The following is a 26,036-nucleotide window of genomic DNA, read 5'->3' as shown; positions in this document are numbered from 1 at the left end:
TTAAAAATGCACTTATTTTTAGGTGTATGAGTGTTTTGCTCATACCATGTGCGTGCCTGGTGTCTGTGGAGATCAAAATAGGGCACAAGAACCCCTGTAACTGGGGTTACAAATAGTTGTGAGCCACCATGGGGGTGCAGCAAACCGGGATTCTCTGCTAAAGCCACAAGTGCTCTTAACTGCCAAGTCATCACCCTAGCTCCAGATTTAAAAACTCTTAATGAGGCTGGGGGATGGTGGTGCATGCCTTTAATCTCAGCACTCAGAAGTCTTTCTGGGAGTTCGAGGTCAATCTCATCTACATAGTGTTCCAGGCCAGCTGTAACTACACAGTGAGACTCAAACGAAAAGAAAACTCTGAATGCTCAAATCACGATGCCACACTTCAGAACAATTAAACCAGCATCTCTGGAGGTGTAGCCATGCTCTCAGATTCTGAAGACTTCCCATGTGGTTCCAATGTTGAGCCAAGTTTGAGACTCTGAGTTTCCCAGTCACTCCAATGCATGCAAACCACATGGAGGGCTTACAAAAGTAGGAATCCTGATTAAGCAAGTCCAGGGCTGGGACCTGAGATGCTACACTTTTAAAATAAGCTCCAAGATTTGAAATTTTTTTCCAAAACCAGACAGTTAATAAAACAAGAATGTAAATGATTAAGGAAACAAAATCAACCAAAAACCTAAGAAAAGAAACAACCCCTCATCCTATAACCATGACCTTGTCTTTCAATACAAGTCATGGTGATGAGTCAATTGGGGAGGGGGCTGTTTGACAATTACAGTACAGATGTTTCAGTGCAGATCTTCACAACGCACTCGAGTGAACAGTAGATATTGCCTATTCAATGAGAGATAGATTACAAAGAAAAGATGGAAGGGAGGAGAGAGGAAGAAGGGAGTCAGTCGGCGAAGGGTGAGTCTACAGTTTTAGTGAACCATGTGGCCTTCTTCTTAAAAGTAAGGCCACACACTGGAATGAGATTTCCAAGGAAGAGAATGCACTGAGGAAAATAAAATCAATTATATAGAACAATACCACCGCATTTTCCCTAAGAGCTGATTTAGGCTTATCCTCACTTTAATGCTTTGGTCGGCATCTGGTTAAAGAGAAATTTCAGACAGCTGGTTTAGATGACAGACTGACCACACATTGATTTTTCTCCCTTTTCAAGATTGCAGTAAGGTAATAGCAATGGGGTCTTTTAAAGGGTACAGACACCGCTTTTACAAAATGAGGAATGACGAGAAATGATGAGAAACTGGCAACTGCTTTCTGAGAGATTCATAAGTCACTGCTTAATGTGTACACAGAGATTACTGGTCAAAATAGAGAGAACCCCAGAGAAAGCTTGGGATTCTGATGCAGCTGAGGTGGAAAGAGAATGGGAAATTGGTACTGAGATTTTGGTTAAAGCCACTTTGGAGATGGCATGGTTCTGCACACCATCATCGCTTACTCAGAAAGCCAATTGGAACTTGTTCTTCAACAGAACAAGACGTAAACCTGGAAAGAAGATATGGAACCCAGGAAACGGGATTCAACCCAGAAGAACCAGGAGGTGATTCTGAAGGATGGTTATGGTCAATGCTAAGATAAAAGTATGTAATACTCAAGGGGAAGTTGGGGGAAAAATGGAGCTGAAAAATAGATAAAATTCTACTAGTTATTGCACAAAGAAAATGCCTTTTGCATGCCAAAACCCGGAGGAGAAAACTCCTGATACAGACAAACCACTTAAGGAAAGGATACAGCATAGTCACGTTACTTGGCTGTGCAGGTGGCCAGACATAAATGTTGATAACTGCCTTACTAAACATCCCATGATTGAACAGTGGAGGTGGAAGAGGAGCTGGGAGAGGCATTCTAACGTTGGTCATAAGACAGCAAAAGAAACAAGGTTTAAGAGTTATGAAAGTGACTGTCAGAAACACCTGGTCTAACTGATGACAGCGTTTGTCTTACAAGAGCGTCTTAGTTAGGTTTTGTTGTTGTTATTATTGTTTTTGTTTTGTTTTTTGGTCAACTTGACACAGAGTTAGCTGGGAAGATAAACCTTAATTTTAAAAAATGCCTCCATTCGATGGGCTTGTGGGACATTTTCCCGAATCATTGATGTGTGAGGTCCCAGCACACTGTGGGAAATGACATCCCTGGGAAAAATCAAGCTGAGCAAACCATGGAGAGCAAGCCAGTTAGTCTTCCTCCATGGCTCCTCTTCAATTCCAATCTCCAGATTACTGCTTTGAGTGCCTGACGATGAACTGTAATCTATAAGCTGAAATAGACCCATTCCTCATGTTGCTTTTGGTTATAGTGTCATCATCACAGCAATGGAAAGCAATCTAGGGCAAAGAGCCAGGTTCAAAGGCAGTAGGAAAGTGCTAGACTCTTAATGTGAAGGTGAAACTAATAAGAACACTTGGCAGAGTTTGTGACACAGTCTAAAGAACACAGATTGAGCGGTGCCACAACCCCTGCCAGGCTATAGCTAAATGACACTAAGAGAAGCAAACAAGGAACAATGCACAACGTGTGTGCAGTCAGTGAAGTCACATGGGCTCCAGTCAGTGTTCCACCCCACAGTAGAATTGCTGTTCTGCTCTTTCAGCCAGACAAACAATGGTTGGAAGTAATTGAGCAGTGGTTTTACATCCATATTCCTTGATCCTACCACATTTTCCAAGGCTAGGGTCCAGGGCCCTGAGTTTCCAAGACTCAGCATATTGCTACATGCAAAAAGAAAACAGAATGTGGGTCATTTTTAAGGGTTCCAGGTGGGCACACCTTTGCACTTATACTCTTTATACTTCTGTTGGAATTGCCTGAAGTTTCTTCTGGCAGACTGTGAAAATAAGGCATATTTTCAGAGGGATTCAAAATTGCTTCCAATTGTTCAAAAGAGAGCCCTGAAGTTATCACATAGAGACAAGAGGTGGCCCATCCAGGTATCTCATGACCAAGATTCCTGTCTCATTCCAAATTGAACATTTATTTAAATGATTGGTGGGGAGGGAATTCAAAGTTCTAATTTTTTGGAGTTGAGGGATAGAGAGGCAAATAATTTAAATCAGGGCATGGAAATTAGTAATATAGGGTGCTAAGAGTTCAGCATTTTGAGGCATTTCTTACAGCAACTTCTGCCCAGCTTCAGTGGAATTTGAGATGTCACATTTGTGTAGAGGGCCATCATGTTTAGCTGCTTGACAAAGAGCTTCTTGAAACTGGAATTGATAAATGGTCCTTGTGTAATATCTGTGCAAGTCACAAAGAAACAAACACAAAGAAGGCTCATGTTTTATGGCTGTAGTAGAGTCATGGATCCAGGGAAATCCCTGACCTAAGTAATTAACACAGGTATCGGCTAAAAGTCTTTCTCCGCCATGAACTTTTCAGATGCAGCACACAATATTTGTATTGCATATATTTAGTGATAGAGCAGTTTTTCTACTATGTCACAGGTTATTCACATTTGGATTGCTATGCCGGAGTTATTTATAGCCCTTTCCTATAAAGTGGTATCAAGCTAGTCCTCACGCCAGGTAAATACATCCCCATTTCTACAGATCCAGAAGGTGAGGCCTGCACATGCCTGCATTCCAGCATTCAGGAATTTAAGGCCAGCCTGGGGCATATAGTATGTCTCTGCCTCAAACAGACAAAGTCAACGATAATAAAAACACTCCTTAGATGCATAATAAACGCTGCTAGCAATAAGATAGACTGAAAGGTTTTGTTTGTTTGTTTGTTTGTGTTTATTGTTTTTTTGTCAACTTGCTATAAGCTGGAGTCATCTAGGAAGAAGGAACCTCAATTGAGAAAATGCTTTATTTAGATTGGCCTCTAAGCCAGTTTGTGAAATATTTTCTGGATAAATGATTGGTGTCGGAGGGCCCAGGGAGGCCCCAGCCCACTGGACGAGGTACTACCCCGTGAGCAGGTGGTCCTTTAAGGTACAAGAAGACAAGGTAAGCCAGCCATGAAGAGCAAGACAATAAGCAGGGTTCCTCCCCAGTTTCTGCTTCAGTTCCTGCCACTAGGTTCCTACCCTGCTTGAATTCCTGTCTTGGCTTCCCTCAATGACAGACTGTGATTGGGACAAAAACGTCTTCTCCCAAGTTACTTTTTTTTGATCATAGTATGTATCACAGCTTAAGGCAAAGCAAAAGTGGGACAATCCTTAAAACAATGGGCAAAAAGATCTCCCACATCAGTTTATTTAAACCCGGATAACTGATAGTCTACATTAAACTTTGGGTAGGAGGGAGATAGAAAAGCCTTGTAATGGTCACTTCATTGACCCCTATTTAAGTTTCTGTTATTAGTTACAGCTATCCTTTAAGCCCTAGATAGTAAATAGAGAGGAGAAAATTGTCATTTACCGAATGAATGAGTAATCATTAGAAACATGGAACAGAGATGCAGGGTCACAGTATGTTTCATCATGAGGCAGAGGCTCCACCACACCAACGATCTCCCGCCTTGGGAAGAAAAGGGAAGTATGCATTAGTTAGGGGTGGACCATCATGAGACGGGAGATCTCAGCTCAACTACAGCAGTTTCACCTGGCAATAGTATTTATATTGGAACTGACTATCAGTTAAAACAAAATCATTGTAAAACCCAGAAAGCAAAGTGTTTTGTGCACTTGCCTCATCTTGCCTTAATTCAACCAAAACCCACCATTGGAAATTATATATCTCTTCTAAAACACTAAGTTAAGAAAGTCCATAAAGTACATTGTATACCTATAAATATGCGGTGAGAAACCTATAAATTCCTCTCAGGCATCATATGTTATGTACTCCTGTTGGACAGAATTTTGTAAAATTGAACTCTTACTCTTTTGGAAAGCCTACCAACCACTTTCCAATGGAGTTAATTCCTTAAGCTCCCTCAGCATCTGGGTCTTCTTTTAGTAATGCTTTATTCTCTTACATTTTATTAGTTATATAAAATAATGGTTTTTGTGACATCATACCTCTATGTACTATACTTTGTCATCTTCAACTCCTTATTATCAGATCCTGTCATCCTTTCCACTGTTCCCCTTCCTGTCCCTCGGAGGCCTCCTATTTATATACACTGCTTTCATTAATTCTTTACCATTTCTCTCCCTGAGCTGTGTGGCTTTTCACATGTAAACTCTTCCTTGTCACTGACACAAGAGCTCTGAGAGGAAGCAACTGTGTCTTAGTCATCTTTCGAGTTCTAGTAATAAGTCTGTGCAAGAATACTAAGGAGAAACTTCTCTTCTGATTGATAAGTGACCAAATGAGCAATCAATACATTGATGGATTACTTTAAAGATCTGATTCTATGATAATTAAATAAATTAGCAGGGACCCAGTCAGAAAATAGGTAGAAAAGCCACATAAGACTTTTTGGACTTTAGGTAAAAGGAATATAGTTTTGTCCTTTATTGTTGATATTTTTGTAGGCAACTTTAGCTCTTTGTGGACAGCTTTGCTTATACACAAACATTAGAAACACCCCTAGTTAATTCCACAATTCTTGTCTTACCTCTTGGAAAATGACTCTTGAGATAGTATCCTAGGAAACTATTTTAGGAACCATAAGCAAAGGGCTGAGAAAGGAAAGTAGGCCTCCTCCTCAAAGGATATGTTATCAAAACATATCCGCATTCTAAACCCAATGTGAATGATCCCCGAAGTCTGGGACTCCGTGGACATGACTCAGGAAAGCAGAGGAGCCAAGGATTTATCCACCAACAGGCCCATCTGTCATTGATTGAGACCCTGATAGGGATGACTTAGTATGTTAGCCTCCTGCCGATGTGTGTGTGTGTGTGTGTGTGTGTGTGTGTGTGTGTGTGTGTGTGTGTGTGTGTGTGTGTGTGTGTGTAGGCTAGCAATGTGTTTTAAGCTTTTAATTAAACACTAAACCCACGAGGAAACATTTTGCAGATTGCAAAGTCATTGACTTACTTCATCTCCCACCACTTTTGGGTCCACTGTTCTCTGGGAATTTTATCCTGAAAGACCATCCACCTCCACTTCTCTAACATGTAAGTAAATGGCAGCGTTCCAACAATTATCAACGCCTGTTTGAGTAGGAAGTTTATTTCTGTTTCTGAAAGTAAAATGGAAAAGACCAAATATTAGGATGGAAATAAAAGCATGAGTTTTATAAGAGAACTTTCCCAATCCTAAGCTATTATTCCTCCCCAAAATAGACTTACTACAGGATAATTACATGAAAAATATTGGCAGGGGACATTAATAGTGTGTGTTATATGTTTATCTTCTCGGATGATGGATTTGGAATAGGCGAAAGCCCTATTCCAAGTAAGTAAACCCAAGTAAGTTAACTAATCCTTACTTTTTACTAGTTACAACTGCCTTCTTTAAATATCCCCTTATCAGAGTTAATTAGGGCAATTTCATCTCTTTTCCAAGGCATACTGTTTATTCTTGAGAGCTGCATGTAGCCAGTGTCTGTTAATGTCTTATTCAAGACTGTATACCCAGTCCAGTGTCTGCTCTGTAATGCTCTTTTGTGAGTCCTTAGTAAATAAGCAAACATTAAACAGATGTGGTTAAACCTTGTAAACCAGGGCGGGGAGATTTTTTTTAAAATAGTGTTCTTTTGCACAATAGACTGGCTACATAAATGACGACAATGTCTCGTACATTTCAGAAAGATGTCTATCAGTGACAGAGTGCCAGAAAGATGTCTATCAGTGACAGAGTGCTTTCTTAACAAGTATGAGGCCCTCAATTCCTTCTCCAGCACTGAAAACTAAAGAAAATAAGCTAGAAGAAAGGACCCTTCAAAGTTTCACTCTTGGTCAATGATATTTGTAGAGGTAAATGAGTTTGCTGTAATATAAACAGTACATGGTTTATACATGTATCATAGCATCATGATACTCCATTAACATTGACTGGTGTGTGTGTGTGTGTGTGTGTGTGTGTGTGTGTGTGTGTGTGTATGTGTGTGTATGCCAAAATAAATTTAACCACACAAAAATCAAATGGACACCTCTAGAGTGTACCATCCACTGGATAATCAAAAGTACAATGTACTTCAAATGGATGCTTTTACAAGGTATGTATGTTCATTGGCCTAAAGAGGAAGTAGGGCTGCGTCCAACACAACACAGAAGCTCAATATGAATGCAGAGTTTATTATCTACTCTGTGTATCTAAGAAAAAATGCCTCACACATGGTAGATGCTCATTAAATTTGTTTAGAAAAATAAAGAGACAGGCTGTGGCTCATCCCTAGAATCCCCAAACTCAAGAGGCTGTGGAAGAAAGATGGCTGTGAGTTCCAGGACATCCATGGCTACGGAGGAAGACCCTTGTCTTCAAACAACAAAACATACAAACTCCACAAGAGAGGGACAAGATGAAGGGAAAGAGAAGAATGAAAGATTCTATTTGATCTAACATCATTTACAAATCAAAGCCAGAGGCAAGAAAAAAATTTTTCAAGCTAGTGCTTTCATTGTGTGACATCATGAGAAATGTAACGATTTCATCATCTTTGCACATTCTCAAGGCAGATGTAAAAAAAAAAACATAAAACAAATCATTGTCTGTTCATTGGCATGAAGGAATTATATTTTAAAATTACGAAGTAAGTAAGGTTACCATAAACTGCCTTTCCCATCAATGCTTTCTTCATCAAAAAGCACCACTAAATACTGTCTTGCTAATAGTGACTATTTCAGACATGACGATGAGTCTCTACTTGGCTGCTACTAGGCCTTTGTCAGATCACTAAGAGCAAGAGATCAAGACAAAGAGAATTGTGCACACGAGGATGGAACTTATGACCTTGACTTCACTGACGAGATGTTTCCTACAGGAGAATCAAGGCTTGGATCAAATGCTAAATAAATGCAGTGGGCTACAAACAAACAAAAAGACACAAAATGGGAGGGACATTTGTTGGAAAGCCTGAGTTTGGAGAGAGGAGACAGGAATAAGAAAGAAAATGATGGAGAATAAGAATGAAATGCATGCCATACATATACATATATATACATACATATATATACATATATATGATAAATAAATAAAAATATTTATTTTTTGAAATAAATAAATTATAGAAGCTTTTTAAAAACTAGTAAAAAGAGGGGTGATAAATTCACAAAAGAAGCAAAAGCCATGGCAACCTCACTGGATAATCTGGGCCTCTTGAAAAGTTGTACTGTTTCCTCAAATCCACCATCCCCCCCAAAAAAAAGATGGGCGCTGGTGTTAAGGGATAGGATGGGTCTTCTGTTCACATTTCTTCTCTGTACAAATAGTTTCAGAATGACAGGTTCCTACTCTAACATTCTGGGAAAATTGTTTGTTTGTTTGTTTGTTTGTTTGTTTGTTTTTAACCTAAAATGATAGCCAACTATTTAAAATCCAAGAATTGATTAGCTTCATGCCCTTTAACAAACCATCTAAGTTCTGTGGGTTATTTCCGCATCTTTCAAAAACCCACCAAGCTTCTGTTAGATCATTTGTAGGGCATTCCTTCATATATCACTTAATTCCTGTTTAAACCACAGTTGGCAGACTCCGACCCACACTTAAAATAAGAAAGGAAGAAAAGGAAAGGAAAGCTTTTTACCAGTAGCAAGTCCCATAAGCATTTTTTACCTAGGTAGCATAGAGTAAAATAAGCATTTTTCTATAGATGATATTAAATATATTTCTCCATATCAGATTACCGACAAAACAAGCCAAAGGAAAGCGTACCATCGTCTTCTTGAAAATTGGATGGCAGAAGACCAATAGATTTCAGATGTTTGGGGGTAGCTGCAGAAAGTGACATGATTTCTCCAACGGCTTCATGGAACCCTTCATTGGCTCCGTTTCTTAGCAGGAAAGGTTGCTTGGCATATGCCATGTCATATTGGATGTGTCCCATCTCATGATGGGCTGTCAAGAAGTTGTCCATTGTGACCTTTGTGCACATCTTGATTCTGCATAGAAGTGAACAAGATTAAAGCGAATCTTAATTTCCTTTTATCCCTCTAGAAGAGTTTTGTGAGGATAGGCTACATGAAGACTTATTCATCACTGAAGTTTTACTTTTTTGCCCCTTATGAACCATTCACTCAATATAAAGGGCTAAGTTCTGTTTTTGTGCTCTTACACTAACAGAATGTGATAGAGTTCTATGCTACATACTTCTGACATGAGTAGTGAGGAGGTGAATACAGACATGATCTTCTCTAAGGACTATGTACAGCCAGGATAAAGAAGGGGCTAGACATTTAGAATTGAATATCCAATGTACATCACAAAGGTAGACATGATGGCCCAAGAAGCAGGAGCAGGGTAGCAAGAAAGAAATCAAAGCCAAAACCGGAGGAGGTTCAAGTACCTAAAATTTTGGAAAGACTGGGGGTACATAGAGGAAGTGCTATTAGAGACATCATAGAAGTCTAGAAGACCATGACCACCTGAGATGAGTCACCAGAGTCAATGAGGAATGGTGTTTACGGACAAAAGGTAAATGTTGTCTGTGTACCACAGTGCTGTGACCCAGTGAGAACAGAACTTCCTTATGCAAACACGTGGTGGTCCTTCTCCACTTGACACGCACATGCTCACTTAGAAAGGAGTATTATATTTTCAAAGATTTCCAAATAGATTTCCCTACCGTTCTGTTTGTGTGACCCTCATATACTGATAAACACTCTTTAGAGACTCCCCACAGTTTAGAATAAGGTCAACCTCCATTATCCACCCCAATGTGACCACAACTTACTTTCTCAATTTGTTTCTCTCTGTCTTTTTTTTCCTAACAGCTATAAGAGTTGTTATATATCTACTCTCTATTTTATAGAAGATTCTGGACTAGGAAACACAAATATGCTCTCATTATTTCTCACAGATAAGCCTCACTGGAGGATTTGGACTGACCACCTACAGACTGCTGCCTGTTTTGGGGGATTCTGTTTGTCTGTTTTTAAGCTTAATTAGCACACAGCACCAGTCATTTGTTTACATATCATTTATGGCTTTTTAATGCTACAAGTACAGAGCTGCTTGATTGCAACAGAGGTTTTCAAAGCCTGAACTTTTTACTATCATTACAGGAAACGACTACTGGCCTCGACTCTTATAGGCATTTTGGAACCAGTTCTCAATCCCCAGGTAGATCTACTGTCTGTCAGATGCCCAAGTGATAGCTATTAAAAATCAAAAGCTTGGATTTCATTGCTTTGGCCAAGTGGGTGGTGCCTCGAGGAGGGGTTTTCTTTTCTTGTCTTAAAATACTTTGATTTTATTTTACGTACATTGTTGTTTTGCCTGCATGTGGCTGTGTGGCTGTAGGATCCTCATGAATAGTAGTTACAAACAATTCTGAGCTGCCATGTGGGTGCTGGGAATTGAACCCGTTATCTCTGAAAGAGCAACTGGTGCTCTTAACCACTGATCCATCTCTCTAGTGCAAGGAGAGGTTTTCTTAATATTTTGGTGCAATCTACACCCAATGGCTGACTAACACAGGGTAGATATAAATGGCCAGCCCCTTGCCTCAAGGTACGACCAGTCCTGACTCAAATCAGGCTTCAGAGTGGTTCAAGAGATCAGGCTGGAGTCAAATCTCTATCACAGGTTGCATTCTTACCTGCTTTGCTTGTCCTGAGCTATTCACTCACTTGCCTTCGCCCGAGAGGGTCTCCTTTTACATAAAATTGCCAGTTCAAGCCAGGGAACAAACCCAAGATACAAACTTGCAACCTGGGTATTAGGGTTCTGCTTTATAGATAAGGAAACTGAAACCCAAGATACTTTGCTCAAGGTTGCCTGATTGTTCAGTGACAAACCTAGGATTCCAAAGCCTATGATCATTCTGTCACGTCAGAGACTCACACTATCCTGCACATATTTTTTGTTGTTGTTGTTCCAATCTAAATCTGCCAACGTCAGCACCCACACCAAGTCCTGTCTCTCTGCACCTAATCCCTCTGTTCTTCCAACTTGCTGTCCTCCCAGGAGTCCGTCCAACCTCTTCTTGCCATTCAAGCTCAATTCCTAAGCCACATACAAAGCTCCTGTCTGACCCTATCTCCTTAGTCAAGGAGCTGTCCATTCCCTTCTCTCAATTCCTAATAGAGCATACTCTGTGTCTCTCCTATGGCATGTACTGTTTTCTCCTTTTTCCCCCCAACTTGTTATTCATTTGTCCTATCTCACCAAAGTGAGAGACAGTGTGTGAGTGCTAGGTTCAATTGTCATAGTTCTCAGCACTAAACTTTTCCTAACAGAGAATTCACCAACCCTGTGATCATGAGACTCTAATGAACATACAAATTTTCAAGTAAGCTATGTTCTTTAAAAGTGCAGGTAGGGAACCATGGACCATCTTCTTCTCCCAAATGAGAGAAATGTACTCCTGTGGACTTCTGATCTTTGTTTGCAGATCCTTAAATCATATGCTCAAAGAAGCATAATGGATCCTTCATTCATTGTTTCTCATTCAGTACCTTCACTGTATGTAGTACAAGCCCAACTACCTGAAGTCTCCATGTCCCAGATCCCAAGCTGTGGGGTGGCAGACAACTTTCCGGTCATCTCCTGGCTCAGTCAGCATGGAGTTTGTCCAGAATCCCGGAGTCATTTGAGGAAGGCCAACAGAAACAAAGAACTTCTCTGCCTCTTTAAATATTCTTTCTGCATCCCAGCTCTGGGGGAGAAGAAAAGAATACTGAATCCCTGTACTATAACAGCGATTCTCCCTGTTGAACATATCCATTTACAACTTTTTAACAGAGAGGCGGTCTTTTGTATGTTTATCGTCTATCTTCACAAAACTGCCTCTAGGGAATTAATCTAGGAGGTTATCAAAAATTATGTCAAAGAATTACATTGAATATGATCTTTGTATAATCAAAGAGGAAAAAGCCATCAAAATGATCAACCAATGAGACTTTTGTAGAATGGAAATTGTGCAGACACATAAATTATATTCAAAGAAATTATGGGGGTATATTAAAAGAATAAGTGAAGAAATAAAAAATATAAATCACTTAGTTGGTATTGATCGATCTTAATGAAGAAAAAACAAAAAATGTTAACAACAGACTGAATTATATGTAGGATTTTTGTCCTTATTCTTGAGGTTTTGGTGCTATGGACTTTTCTGTATAGTGATGTAAGGCAATACAAAAGCCTTACATATGTCATACAAACACTCTACCTCCAAGCTACATCCCTGATCATCTTTCTTTATATTCCAAAGACAAACAAGACAAAACAAGACAAAAAATAGTGACCCAATTGCTAAAGACTATTCAACCCAAGCCAGCAGTTGTTGATTGGACTTCTTTAAGGGTCAAGACCCCCTGCTAGACTCAATGGAAGAAATGAACTAATATAGATGACTTGAAGGCATAGACCTTTGGAATAAAAAAAGCTTAGTTTTGGCCTAACATGCAAAGAGTATTTTAGCTTCACCATAGCATCTGAACTTTCAGAATGTTTTGAAACTATACAGAGATAGAAATAGGCATGTGTTGTCAGTAAATTCCTTTATAACCATGTTTTAGGAGACAATGAAGCCTGCCGAGGCAATGAAGCCCATATCAGACAAACAAAGCCATCATATTTATTATATGATATCATGAATCATTTTTAGTAACAGAAGAATTCTTCTTGTCTTAAATATCAGTCATGTTTAGTGTTTCTCCTGTGTCGGTCATAGCAATAAGAAATTGAATATGATAGTAAATTCCATTATATTGTTACTATGACTGACTTCTAAAGACTTAATGTCAAAATATTGTTACTAATTGGTATGGCAGCCTTTTGATTTAAACTCATAGTTTACTGATACACAAGATACACAAGAACACAAAAGTAACACGTTTGGGGGGTATAATGTGTGTTGTCATATACATATACATTGTATGATGTTCAGATGAGGATACACATATCTTTTTTTCTCATTTGTCCTTTGTGGAGAAAAAAAATTCTTTCTTTCTTCAGAGTTATTGAAATACGCAGCATATCATCACTATCTGCGGTCACTCTGCTTTGCACCAGCGCATCTAAATGTTCCCATTGAATGATAACTTAGTCCCTCTCCTTCCCCTCCTTCTTGCATGCTTCAGCCTCAGGCAGTTTCCCTTCTCATAGCTTCCATGAGATCAGCCCATGCACTCCCACATGTGAGTGAGATCACAGGTACTTGTCTTTGTATGTCCAACTTATTTCACTTACTACAACACCCTTCAGTTGCACCCATGCTGTTATGAATAACCGTTCATTCTTTTATGACTGAAAAGCATCCCACTATGTTCAGGTGTCATGCTTTCTTTTATTCATCCCCATACAAAGACGGAGTTTGTTTCCATTTCTAGGCTATTATGAATGGCATTCCCATAAATGTAGTAGTCTTGTTAGCACTTCAACATACTCATTTTATTTCCGTTGCATATACACCCATGGATGGGGTTGCTGGACTATATAGCGGTTGCATTTTTAATTTCATGAGGAAGTGACTGTCTGTTTTCTCTCATGAATGTACTAAGTTGCATTCCCAAGTTAGTGTGGAAGGTTCTCTTTACTCTGTGTCCTCACCAGCACTCTGTGGGATTTTTGTCTTTTTTAAATTAGCCATTTTAACTGGACTGAGGTTGTCTTCCATTTGGTTTTCGCTTCCATTTTCATGATCATTGATGGCATTGAGCAATTTTATTGAACAACTAACCATTTATGTGCCTTCTTCAAAGAAATATCTATTGCTCGTGTTTTAATCAGTTTAGATGGAGTTTTGCTGTTGTACCCTTTATACATTGTAGACATTAAGTCTCATCACATACGCACATTTTAAACATTTTCTTATGTTCTGTATGTTGTTTTCTCTCCTGTGCAGGAGCCTTTTACCTTCATGCAATCTGTTTGTCTATTTTAGTTTTGGATTACTGCATTTGGGGAGTTTTGCCCAAAAATTTCTTATCTATTCCAATGTCTGGGATGATTCCCGTTTCATAGTCTCAGGTCTTACAGCTACATCTTTTGTCCATGTTGAATTAATTTTTGGAACTGGTAAGAGGCAAAGGTCCTAGTTGGTTCTACATGTGGACATCCAATTTTCCCAGCACTGAGTAATTATTAAATAGACTCTCCTTGCTCTAATGTAGTGCCTCACATGTTGACATTTTAGCGCCTTTGTTGAAAATCGGTTGGTTATGAATGCGTGGGCTTGCTTCTAGGCTTTCGATTCTGTTCCAATGGTCTGTGTATCTATTTTTAATGTTTCTTCTTCTTATCATGTTTTGAAGTCAGAGACTGTCACATCTCTTTGTTCCTTATGGTCAAAATTGCTTTGGTTATTAAGGGCGGGAGCTTTCAATGTCATATAAGTCTCTAGGCTGTTTAATAAGGTATTGCTTAAGTTGAATGAACAAAACAGCACAGACTGGTAAGCATTGTCGACATATCTTGAAGAGTAAACAAATAAAAAACAAAAGTAGGGGGGGAATCATTAGAGGAGTTAGTTACCCCAACTATCTTTGTGACTTCAGGTGCCTCATCCATCTAAGCCTTGTGTCTTATAGCATGGAGCTATCACGATACCAAGCCTAACACTTTCAGAGTTAACATTAAGGAAAGCAGCAACTATGTAGCCAGTTTGGAAGACAGCAAATGGAAGTATGGTCACTCACTATAATCAGAAATGTAGAATTTAATTAAATTTAAAAAATATCTAAGACGGCAATATGATTTCATTGATGGAAGGAAGCACAGTTTAAACAATTATATCAAGATGGTAAAAAGGGTTTAATACTAAGAGTAACAAAATTAATATTAATAAAATTAAAGCAACATTTAATAATATTTCAAGGACAGTGATTTTTAATATCTAAAATAGGATGTTTCTGTTCATCACTATCCATAGAGATTCCACACTGATTACTTAGTAAAAATGACTTTGAAAAATGTGATGGCAAACAATTGATAAATCCATGTCTTATTGTTTATAGGGGAAAAGGTCATCTCTATTTCAAATGCCTCTCAACAAAGCAGAGTTTCTGTTAAGGTACTTGAGATCACTGATATTATAAACTACTTTTCATGAAAAATACGTAAGAACTAAGTTGAAATTAGCTTGGAGTTTTATCAACAGGATTTCACACAGAAGATCAGAACAGAAAGATGCAGAAATGAAAACTGCAGTTGAAACATCTCATTATTTTTAGGCTCCTTTGTCCTACCTGATTCACCATTGCATCAGTAACATCTATGTTTGGTTTCTGAAGAAAGGGAGTAGTCAAAGGGTACAGATTTGTCCAAAACCTACCCCACATATCACCTGTTTACAAAGAGAATATATTAATATTTGGATAAAGCAATGAAAACACAGATCCAGTCTTTCATAGCATATGAGGTTGGCTGGGCAAAGCAGCCACTCAGTATTTATAATCAGTCTAAATTCTGCATTGCCTTTTCACCCTACTCTCGCTTCTCTTTGGTCCTTCTCTTATGTTAACTTTGCAGATAAGCACTTTTACCCACCACACCATTTTGCTAACATTGGTGGAATAAAGATTTTTTTTAAAACCTTAATTTTTAAAGGATTCAATTTAATAGAAGTAAATGTGAAGTTCTAAAATTAAACTTATAAGCATTCACCACAAAAGTGAAGCCCATCCAGTACATACTGTCCTTCTCAGTGTCCCACTGAGCTGTTTCCCTTCGACCACATAATACCAAAATCCCAGGCTTAGTCAACCAACTTGAATAAATACATTTTAAGCTAGAATTCTTTCTCTAGGTCTCTTCACAGAGAATAGGTTTTAGAGACTACATTCATTTTAAATAGAATAGATAAGATAATGATTTTAAATGGACTTTCTGCTGAAAATGTGCTTTTAAAAATATTTCTGTAATGATAGTAATGTTATTTTCAAACATTCTCAAATGCTTTAGATTGAGCCTCGCTTCAAAAGACAGCTTTAGTCATGGAAATAAAACAACAAAGAGCACAAAGAACTCCTACAATTCCTTACCAAGCAAATGAGCAGGGAGGCATCCAGTAGGGCTGATGTAAGAAGGGTACACGTCCATCAACTTCGTTCTCACATAGGCATGAAGTTGCTCATACAACGGTTTGATCTGAAAAGCCCAGGAAAAAAGTTTTAGAGCAAGAATACTTCAGCCTCCAATACGCAATTCTAGAAATAAGAATGTCTTCGTACAGGCCAGTTTCTTCTCCTCTCAAATATTCTGGACAGTTTGGGAGCATTCCTTCTTCACTGATATTGACTCTGACTAGCCCCACTGCATAAATCAATAGGCGCACTCGGAGGAATGCAAGGCCCCAGAGGAAAACTGATGCCAAAAAATAAGTCATTCTGGGATGTTACTGACTTTTTTTGTCATAGGACTCTTTCTAGTAATCTAGTAAAGAGAGAAAAAAGAAAGAGAAAAAAAGAGAGAGAGAGAGAGAGAGAGAGAGAGGAGAGAGAGAGAGAGAGAGAGGGGAGGGGAGAGAGGAGAGAGAGGGAAAGGAGGGAGAAAAGGAGGGAAGGAAGGAAGGAATAAAGGGGAGAGGCAGAAACAAACAAACACACTTCCATTGTCAAAGACTGATGAAACCATAGTCTTAATAATTAGAGGAAGGAAAAAGCCATGGTCTTTCTGCTAAGAAAAGCAAGACCAGGCTGACTGCTCAAATCCCCTAATCTTTTCTTTTATAGTCTCCCTATTGGTAATTACGAGTCAGTGAGCAAAAGAGGGAAGCTTCGCACTTCTGATTGTCTGAGGGAACTCTACAGATTATCTCAAAAACATTCTCCACAAACTGAGGATGTGGCTCAGTTAGCAGGGCACTTGCCAAGCATGCACCAAAGCTGAGTTTGATCCCTAGCCCTGTATAAATCAGGTACGGTGTTGCACACCTGTAATCCCAAAGGAGGTAAAGACAGAAGGGGTCAGGAGTTCAAGGTCATGCTTAGCTTCATAGCAACTTAGAGGCTAGCCTGAGTTGCATAAAACCCTGTCTCAAAAAAAAAAAAGAAAGAAAGAAAGAAAGAAAAAGAAGAGAAAAGGAAAGAAAAAAAAAGAGAGAAACAGAGAGAGAGAGGCTTTACAAACACTAATATACTATAGAGTTCTGTGAGAACTGGGAATGGCCAACTTGCATATTTAAAACAATAGCCCTCACTGGGCATGGTCCTTTGATCCCAGCATCTGGGAGGCAGAAGCAGACAGATATTTGAGTTCGAAGTCAGCCCAGTCTACACAGTGAGTTCCAGGACAGCAGGACTATGTATGGAAAATCTGTCTCTTTTGAAAAGCTACTTTTGTTGCTGGTGTTTAGTTGATGTCCCTGAGAAGCCTGCACTTTTCTAAGGGGGAGGTGGATCTGGGGGAGAAGGGAGATGTGGGGGAAACTGGGACAGGGGAGGGAGGGGAAACTGCAGTTGGGATGTAAGATATGATAGAACTAAAACAGAAAAGAAAAAGAAGTCTTCATCCATTGCTATTATGGCCCCTGTTTATTGCCCTGCAGCCTCTCTATTACCTCTTTGAAGGTATTTTCTACGTCTTCGATCAACTGGTTTCGGTTGTAGTTGTAACCTTCTACTCCCTCTGCTTCATAATCCCCTCGCCAATAATCCCCATAGTCTTCATAATCTGTTTTTAAGGGAAAAATAAACAAGGGAATACAGTTTATACAAATTAATCTTAATGGAAATATTTTTAAAATGGCCTTAAGGATTTTTTGCCCTTCTACCTGTCAACTCAAAAGAATGCAAATGAAAGGCAAGACTTGCTAATTCTGTTAAGCCATTGCTCTTCATCATCTTCCTCAGGAGTTCAAAGAAATTATGTAGCTGAATAAGCACAGAAACCATGGCGTACTGCAACAAGGGTAAAGCCCTTTGTGCTGATTGACAGCCTGTGCTATTTAAATATATTCTCTATTAATTCTTGAAACTTTTACACAATGTATTTTTATCATATCCACACTCCTGCTCCTTTCCCTAAGTCCTCCCAGATCAGAAGGTTGGGTAGAAATACATTTTAAGAGTCAGAGTTAGGGAGGGTTATGATTTCTGGACATTCTCGACATAAGATTGCTGTACTTGTGAACCTACAACAGCTGTAGCTCTCTGCATGAGACCTGCACAGCCTGTGGTTTTTCAGATAATACGTGTTACATATGTAGCATAAAGCTTATTATAGGGAAGTACATCAATGTCTCACAGAGTTACCCTTTTTTGCCTTATGACAAGAGCCATGATAATGCGCACATTTGGGGAAAATCCTGAATACAGTAGGGTATTTTTCACAGTAGTCCTCATATTGTACATGTGATCTTTAATCTTGTCCATCCTGTTAAGTGTAAAGCTCCCCTTTTCCCCAAAATGGCAGTGTTGGTGACATTGTCCTAAACACAAGGACTTCAGCCAGGTACACAGGATTGTTACCCTAACCCTAATCCTAACCCTAACCCTGACCCTAACCCTAACCCTAACCCATCATTAAGCAAATGATGTTAGTATAGGGGAATCCAAATAGTACAGGTGCAAGCTTGGTCATAAATGAGAACTAGTCCCATAACCACCCCCATGGAGAGCATCAGAGCCTAGAGAGAGCAGACTTACTGTTTGCTCTTGCCATCTCATTTTTCAGGACCACATACTCTTCATATAACGGCCTCAGCTGCTTGCCGACCTCAGCCCTCCAGCCCTCCCAAGCCCAGAGCCTACGGTTGTAGTCTGTGCTTGTTGCCATTATTTCGTCCAATCCTGTTGTTCCAAAGGAAAATAAACACAAAGGTGAAACATTTGTATCGACCATACAAATAATCTGTATTTACAATTATATGAACTTTAAAGAACTCAAAGGTTGGCAGGCATCCTTGTCATTTACCAACATGTCACAGTTAGTATCCTTGGACTTATAAGGTCCACATACGTCTGCAAAGGGGGAGAAAGCACTGAAGCAATTTAGTTACAGGCTTAATCAATTACTTGAATGTAATAAGATTTACAGTGTGTGAGCTTTTCTTTTTTTCAGTTAGAAGGATATCTATGAAAGACTGTAGATAGGGCTCAGGGAATAAAGAGTGCTTGCTCATAAACACAAGGACCTGAGTCTAAATTCCCAGAAGCCATGTAAAAGAGGAGACTGAGGAGGATTTAAAGGGAGGAAAGAGAAAGGAGAAATGTAAGTTATAGTCTCAAAAACAAATCAGGTTGGGTATGGCCATGCATGCAACTGTCACCCCCTGCTGTGAGGACAAACACAGCAGGATTGTTGGGGTTCATTGGCTGCCAGGTTAACTCCAAAGTCAGTGAGAGACTTGTCTAAAGGGAATAAAGGCAGAAAGTGATGGAGTGGGGCACCTTCCTTTGTCTTCCTACATGGGCATACACACTTGCACATACACATGTACATATACCACACACACACACACACACACACACACACACACACACACACACACACAGTGAAAAATAAGTACAGATCTTTCAGAAGGAGAACCTGTGAGCTGCAACACTTTGGAACAGTACCACTGTGTTGTTGTCAAAGGTCTGTCTCAGGCTGAGGAAATGGCTCAGTCCAGGAAGTGCTTGTCGTACAAGCGTGAGGACCTGAGTTCAGTTTTCAGATCTCACACTCAAAATCAGGCGTGGTGGTATACACTTCTAATTCCAGCCCTGAGGAAACAGCCTTGAAAATCCCTTGGGCTTGCTGACCAACAATAATATCTACTTGGTGAGTTTCCATCTAGGAGTGACACTGCCTCAAAGAAAACTGTTAATGGTTTCTGAAGAGGGAGGAATTGCGGTTGTCCTCTGACTTCTGTATCCATGTGCACTTGCACAAACATGTATATCTGCACATACATGAGCATGTATGTAGATACACACAAACATGCACATATATCACACATTTAAAAAGTCTATCCAATTCTTACAATTTGGAAGAAAATATAATTTTTATAACTCCTAGTGAAAACAATACCTACTGAAACCTACCTGGTTCAAGTACAAAACATTCTTGTGGATTCATTGAGTTGCAAACTTTTCCAGTACTGTAAATGGTGCTCATGGTGTTTAGAATTGTGTTCAACTGCAAATCAAACATAATGAATATGGGTAAGCATGTAAAATGTACCATAACAGGTAGTGGCATAAAGATATCCTTTTAGTTATGGGATTTTTTTTAAGTAATTTATTTAATTTTAATTTCACGAGCATTGGTGTAGGGGTATCAGATCCTCTGGAACTAGAATTACACACAGTTGTGAGCTGCTGTGTGTTGGGGATTGAACCCGGGACCTCTGGAAGAGCAGCCAGTGCTCTTAACCACTGAGCCATCTCTTCAGCTCCATGGAATATTTTTTACTCTTGTTTTCCTTTTACCTAAAATAAATTCTTTTCTTATACAATATATATACTGATTATAGTTTCCCCTTCTACTTTTCCAAGTTCTTCCCCACCTCCCCTCCCCACTGGAATCATGCCCTTTTGTGTCTCTCATTAGAAAAAGAGCAGGCTTCTTAGAAATAACAGCCAAGCAAGACAAACTAAGATATAGTAATAGGAAGCAAGTCTCTCATACTGAAGTTGAACGTGGCAATCCGACAGGAGGGAAAGAGTCCCGACACCAGACACCAGAGTCAGAGAGGCACTGATTCTCATAGTCAGGGTTCCCATAAAAACAGTAAGCTAAAAGATGACCTGTGTAGGCCCTATGCTTGCTGCTTCATTCTCTATGAGTTCGTATGGTCATGGAATTTTTAAATACCTCAAAATATAGCAATTCATATCTTCTTTGCCAAGTATGTTCCTATGCATAATTGTCTCTGCTGTCAACTATCCCAGAATCTTGAGGACTTGGAATAAATACATATAGATTAACATATAAATAAATATGTCTGCCCAAAGTCCCAGGGTCATTTCTCATATAGGCACAGAGATCGCACTTCTGTTTTATTTAAAATTTACTAAGCTGCTACTATGTTCTACAGCCTGATAACTTTGAAATACACAAACCTCTAATCTTCAAAGACCCCACAGTCACGAAATAATAAGGCAGCCACGAAATAGATCTCAACACAAAGGAGTGACGGGTACTAGTAACCATCATCAATGCATGATGTAGCAGGACTAGCTATGGAGAGTGGGAGGGTAGACGAAGGGGCACTTATAACCTGGAATTTTAGAAATGGCTTCAGAAAGAAAGTGCTCCTAGAGCTGCATGTTCCAGAAGTAGAAATTGGTCAGGTAAAGGGAAGGAAATGGTGGACCCTAAGAACGGACAAAGGTGTGAAAGGGAAGCCATTTTTATTTTTATTTATTTTTGGATATTTTTTATTTACATTTCAAATGCTATCCCCTTTCCCGGTTTCCACTGAAATGACTAAAACTCCAGCGACCGTGCTCACCGAAGGAATGGAGACCATGATAACAGAGAGATAAGTGGGCTCCAGATCACAAGCGGCAATCCATGCCACCATAAAGAATCTAAACTTTACCCTGTAGGTAAAGGGGGTGAAGATAACCTGGTACAGCCACGCTGCTCAAGGATATCAGTAGGTACAGCTCAGCAAAAGGTTTACTTCGACTCCAAGATAAATACAGGGGTGAAAAGAGTTAAGTGTCTGGACACCGTTTTTGGAAAACTCAATAGAAACCAATAAACTTACCCACATGTCCATCTGTGATGGTTTGGAAACAGAAGAAGAAAGGATAGAAAAGGAGGAAGGCACAGAGAAAGGCTGGTTCTTTCATACAAATCATTTAAATGCTCGATTTCTACTAACACCCTCATGTAATTATTTATTATTACCATCATCATTGTTATTATCATTATTTCACCCTGTAGCATCTTATGTTTAGAAAACATAAGCTAAATCCCATGCATAAAACTTCCACAAGATCTCATATGCTAATCCAATACATCTACCTTGGCACAAAATCCTTCAGGGTCTCTCTCTACCTGCTATTCAATCTCCCCTCTTTCCTCTCCAGGCATCCTGAACTCCCTTCTGTTCTTAAACAAATTAAGCTTTCACTCGCATTTAAGTGGATTTCGATCACAGTTACACATTAGAATTATTTGGAGAATTTTTTTAAAACTAGGATGTCCAGGATTTCTCATGGAGTCCTCATTTAAAAAAAACAAAACAAAACAAACAACAAACGAAGAAATATGGACGAGATAAGGTAGATTAATAACTTAGTGGAATAATTAAATCCAAGGAATGTACAATAATAAAATATCAACTTGTAGAAACAAACACCATATGGCTTTATCTGTGTTCTTATCGTGTGCTCTTATTTTTATAAATGCAGATTGAGACATATAGAGTTCCAGAGGCTGAGCAACTGAGAAAGAAAACTTTGATGTGAAAGAGCTGAATGTTTTAGATAAAAATATTTCAAAAGGCTATATCGGGGATGTGCTGTGTGCTTTTATAAAGCCTTGTTGGAAGACAGCCACATCCATTCATCTATGTATTATCCATGGCTGACTTCCTGCTCTGATGGCAGACCTGCCTTGGTGTGACACAGACAATATGGCCTGCAAAACCTAAGATATTTATTTTATGTCTCTTTTCAGCTCCCTTTCAACTTTGCTGGCCCCTGGACTGGGGGGCATGGGATGAGAGATGGTGTTTTAACAGGATAAATATAAGAATTCTTAAAATTATCTCAGCATAGGAAGTTTTTTTTAAGTGTCCTTTTACAGCTGTGTTGGCACAATAACCTTGGGGTATAACAGTGAGGTTAATATGAACTAACCATGGGATTTAGCAATAAGAACGAACAAAAGTGAAAATTGCTCCAGCACACATACTCCTAGCCTGCTTCAGTCAGTACTGACCATGGTGTAGCAAATGTCATATTCCTGCTCACTTTTGTGCAGATCAGAACCCAAGTGTCTTCTTTCACCCTCAAAATGATTCCAATTTGAATTATAAATTTTATAGTCACTCTACCTAGGCCCAGAGCTGGTATTACTAACTTTGCAAAGAAAGGAGTCATCCACATGGACTATAAATGTGTATTCCCTCTCAAACATTTCAACGCCTTGAGATCAGGACCAAAATGTTTACAAACATACCTGTTTGTTCTTGTCTGGTGACAGCGCTGAAGACCCGCTCTGCTGAAGGGCCTTCAGTTGACGCTTGATGGTCGCATCCTGAATTTCTTGTAGTGAGAAATTTTGGGCGATCTTGGACTGTTCTTCATAAAAGGCAGACCATTTGGCCGCAGCCTCGTTCTGAAAAATAAATAAAATAAATTGAAGCTGGACAGAAGATATAGTCCAAAGAACATCTGGTGAAACATCTACTACTTCCTGCATGGCTGAGTCCTTTACTGTGCTGAGGGTCAAGGTTTAGGTTAAAAGTAACCAGGCCACTCTTGGGCCACTTTCTTTCTGGCCCAGTGCCTAGTTTTCCCAAGGGTCCTGTCCCAAGAACTGGAAGTAAATTCTCACAGATAATTCACACTGTGAGGCCCTGGAACTTATGCCCTCAGTGCTGTGACGTGGGTAAGTTGGCTAAAGATTCAGGGATGAGTGGTCTAAAAGGAGAACCTTGCAGATCTGAGTCGACAGACACAATGGGAATACAGTCCCTTGTGACCCCCGGAACCATGAGAAATGAGAAGCCGATCAAGCAAAGCTCCTGGGTGCCATGGTTTAGGGCAAGAATTTTGACCATAAATTGTTATCTCTAAGGAAGGCTTCCTGGGACCAGGTCACTTGGTAGCGTGATGATTTCCAGACAGCAGCAACAACAGAAGTTGACAAACAGGTGAAGATGCTGGGATACGCCTGCCTCCCTGCAGCCCCATATTGATAATATGTAGAAAGATAGACTTCTCCTGACTTTTCTAGAACAGACTTCTCTCAACACACAAGTTCACTTCCACTTCTCAAAGTATAAAAGGAACGACTGTCTTGTACATAGCATTGTTTGGGGGCCAAGCAGCAGAGGTGGCATGTGAGCTCCAGTCCTGGAGTCAGACACTTCTGGCTAGTTGTGTGACTTTGAACACCCAATCTCTCCGAGCTGTGCTTACAAGATTAAAGGATACTAACACTGTGACTTGGGACTAAAGAATTCTTGTGAGGATTAGGACAAGAAACAGACAGGAAATGCTCAACAGCAGGCCTGACACATTGTAAGCATTCAATAGATGTTCTTTATTTGTGTAGAGAGAACGAATGTTTGTTATTAAGTTGCTCAGAATTGTATCAAAGGAGTAGGATACATGTCTGAAATCTTTCTCAATGCAACACAAATATATAATAACATAGGTACCACAAATGAGTCAATAAGTTACCATACTAAGAAAGTAAAAAATCCAAGGGGTTCCAAATGTGTTCAAGTGTTCACAGAGGAGATGAGACTTAAGTAATCCTGAACTAGCTTGGAGTTAGGATGACTGTAGATTGCTTTGAAAAACAATTTGCCTCCTTTGGACTTTAAACAACCCCATGTGATGGAAAATCACTGTCACCCATTTTATGTATTAATCAAGGGACTTGAGAAGGTAGTGGAGCTGGTAGTCAATCCAGCACTCTCTATCCTAGAACCTATGGCAGATGGATGCTGTGATGGTTGCACGATGCAAGGTCAAAGCCCTGTGTGATATCCTCTCCAATTACATGGAACAAAAGTAGGCAGACTGTCATTTTTATCTTGTTAGCAGGCTCTCTCTTTTGTGAAATAGAATGCAGCAAGATACCAAGTTATGAACTATCCCATGGATAGGGCTGCATGGCAAGAAACCAAGGCTAACCACCAACTAATATGATGCAACAAACCAAGAACCAAAGGGCAGCAGGATGCAAAGATCTCAATGTTAACCTTGGCCATATCTGACTGAGCAGTGCAATTGGCTCCATTACTAGTCAGGCCTCAGATGAGAACACAGCTTCAGTTAGCACGTCAAAGCATCCTGATGAGACCTAGAAACAAAAGGAGCATGCTTGGATCCCTGGCCCACAGAAACAGTGGAACAAATGTGTATAGACTGTGTGTGTGTGTGTGTGTGTGTGTGTGTGTGTGTGTGTTACACATTATGAGACTTAAAAAAATTACTTTACCTTGATTTGCATTTTACCCCCTGAATAATGCTCTCCCCCCAAGCTATTCTTTTGCATTTATTTTACAGTTTATTCCAAATCCTCAAGGCTCCCAAGCCTAAATAAAATAGCCTAGCTATTACACAGAGATTCAAAGCCGGTTCATATACACCCAGTTCATATAGGCCCAGAGAGTGGCTGATGGCTCCATGTAAATTGTGGACCTGACCGATTTATGAAGTAAAACATAGCAGCTTACACAGCTCCTTATCTTAAAGGAGCAAACTCGGATGAAGTAAGTAGCTTTGCCCACTTCCTTTGTGTAAAGGCAAACCAGAAGCAACGAAAACGCCAACTTTTCCACAGCCGCCCATAGAGGTTTGGGGACAAGACACATAATTTTTAGGACAACCAGGAAGACGTCCACTCTCTGACATCTATCTATAACTGTAGAGAATACTGTATGTCTATTCCATGGCCAATCTTCCTGGCCAATCCAAGGAGTGCAAGTATGAACTAATAAATTCTACTTTTAAATGTTCAAAAACAAAATTCCAACTATGCGTGTAAAATACATCCAATAATTTCTTTATGTTCTTAAATGTGTTCATGAGAGCTTTGTCTTAGACTTTAGGTCTAGTAGCCCCTATCCAAATTGAGGTTATTTTATTTAAACAATAATTTTGATAAATACACATATTTTCTTTTGTATAAACACCTAAATCTCTCTGTGTCTTTGTTTCTCTATCTCTCTGTCTCTGTCTATTTCTCTCTGTGTGTCTCTGTCTCTCTGTCTCTCTCTCTCTCTCTCTGTGTGTGTGTGTGTGTGTGTGTGTGTGTAAACTAGAAAGATGATCGTGACAGAGGAAAAACCATTTTTTTCTTTTTTCTTTTTTTTTCACAGCTGGGGACCGAACCCAGGGCCTTGCGCTTGCTAGACAAGCGCTCTACCACTGAGCTAAATCCCCAACCCTGGAAAAACCATTT

At 39.5% G+C, this 26,036-nt stretch overlaps 1 protein-coding gene across 1 annotated transcript in view; it reads right to left on the bottom strand.

Annotated features, from left to right (window-relative positions):
• The window catches only part of Ace2 (angiotensin I converting enzyme 2), a 45,804-nt gene that overhangs the window by 11,006 nt on the left and 8,762 nt on the right, over nt 1-26,036 (bottom strand). The window contains exons 2-13 of the mRNA XM_032890254.1: nt 23,076-23,234; nt 19,982-20,075; nt 18,602-18,745; nt 17,515-17,627; nt 15,998-16,103; nt 15,203-15,300; nt 11,501-11,670; nt 8,727-8,953; nt 5,949-6,093; nt 4,383-4,481; nt 3,133-3,255; nt 2,534-2,729 (exon numbers count right to left, since the gene is read on the bottom strand). Of these exons, the coding sequence (XP_032746145.1) occupies nt 2,534-2,729; nt 3,133-3,255; nt 4,383-4,481; nt 5,949-6,093; nt 8,727-8,953; nt 11,501-11,670; nt 15,203-15,300; nt 15,998-16,103; nt 17,515-17,627; nt 18,602-18,745; nt 19,982-20,075; nt 23,076-23,234 (1,674 nt within the window). The remainder of the gene's footprint in view (nt 1-2,533; nt 2,730-3,132; nt 3,256-4,382; nt 4,482-5,948; nt 6,094-8,726; nt 8,954-11,500; nt 11,671-15,202; nt 15,301-15,997; nt 16,104-17,514; nt 17,628-18,601; nt 18,746-19,981; nt 20,076-23,075; nt 23,235-26,036) is intronic.

This window comes from Rattus rattus, chromosome X (assembly GCF_011064425.1).
Source record: "Rattus rattus isolate New Zealand chromosome X, Rrattus_CSIRO_v1, whole genome shotgun sequence".
In the NCBI taxonomy this organism is placed as follows: Eukaryota; Metazoa; Chordata; class Mammalia; order Rodentia; family Muridae; genus Rattus; species Rattus rattus.
The sequence above is the reverse complement of the archived record's forward strand: the minus strand, read 5'-3'. Positions and strand labels throughout refer to the sequence as shown.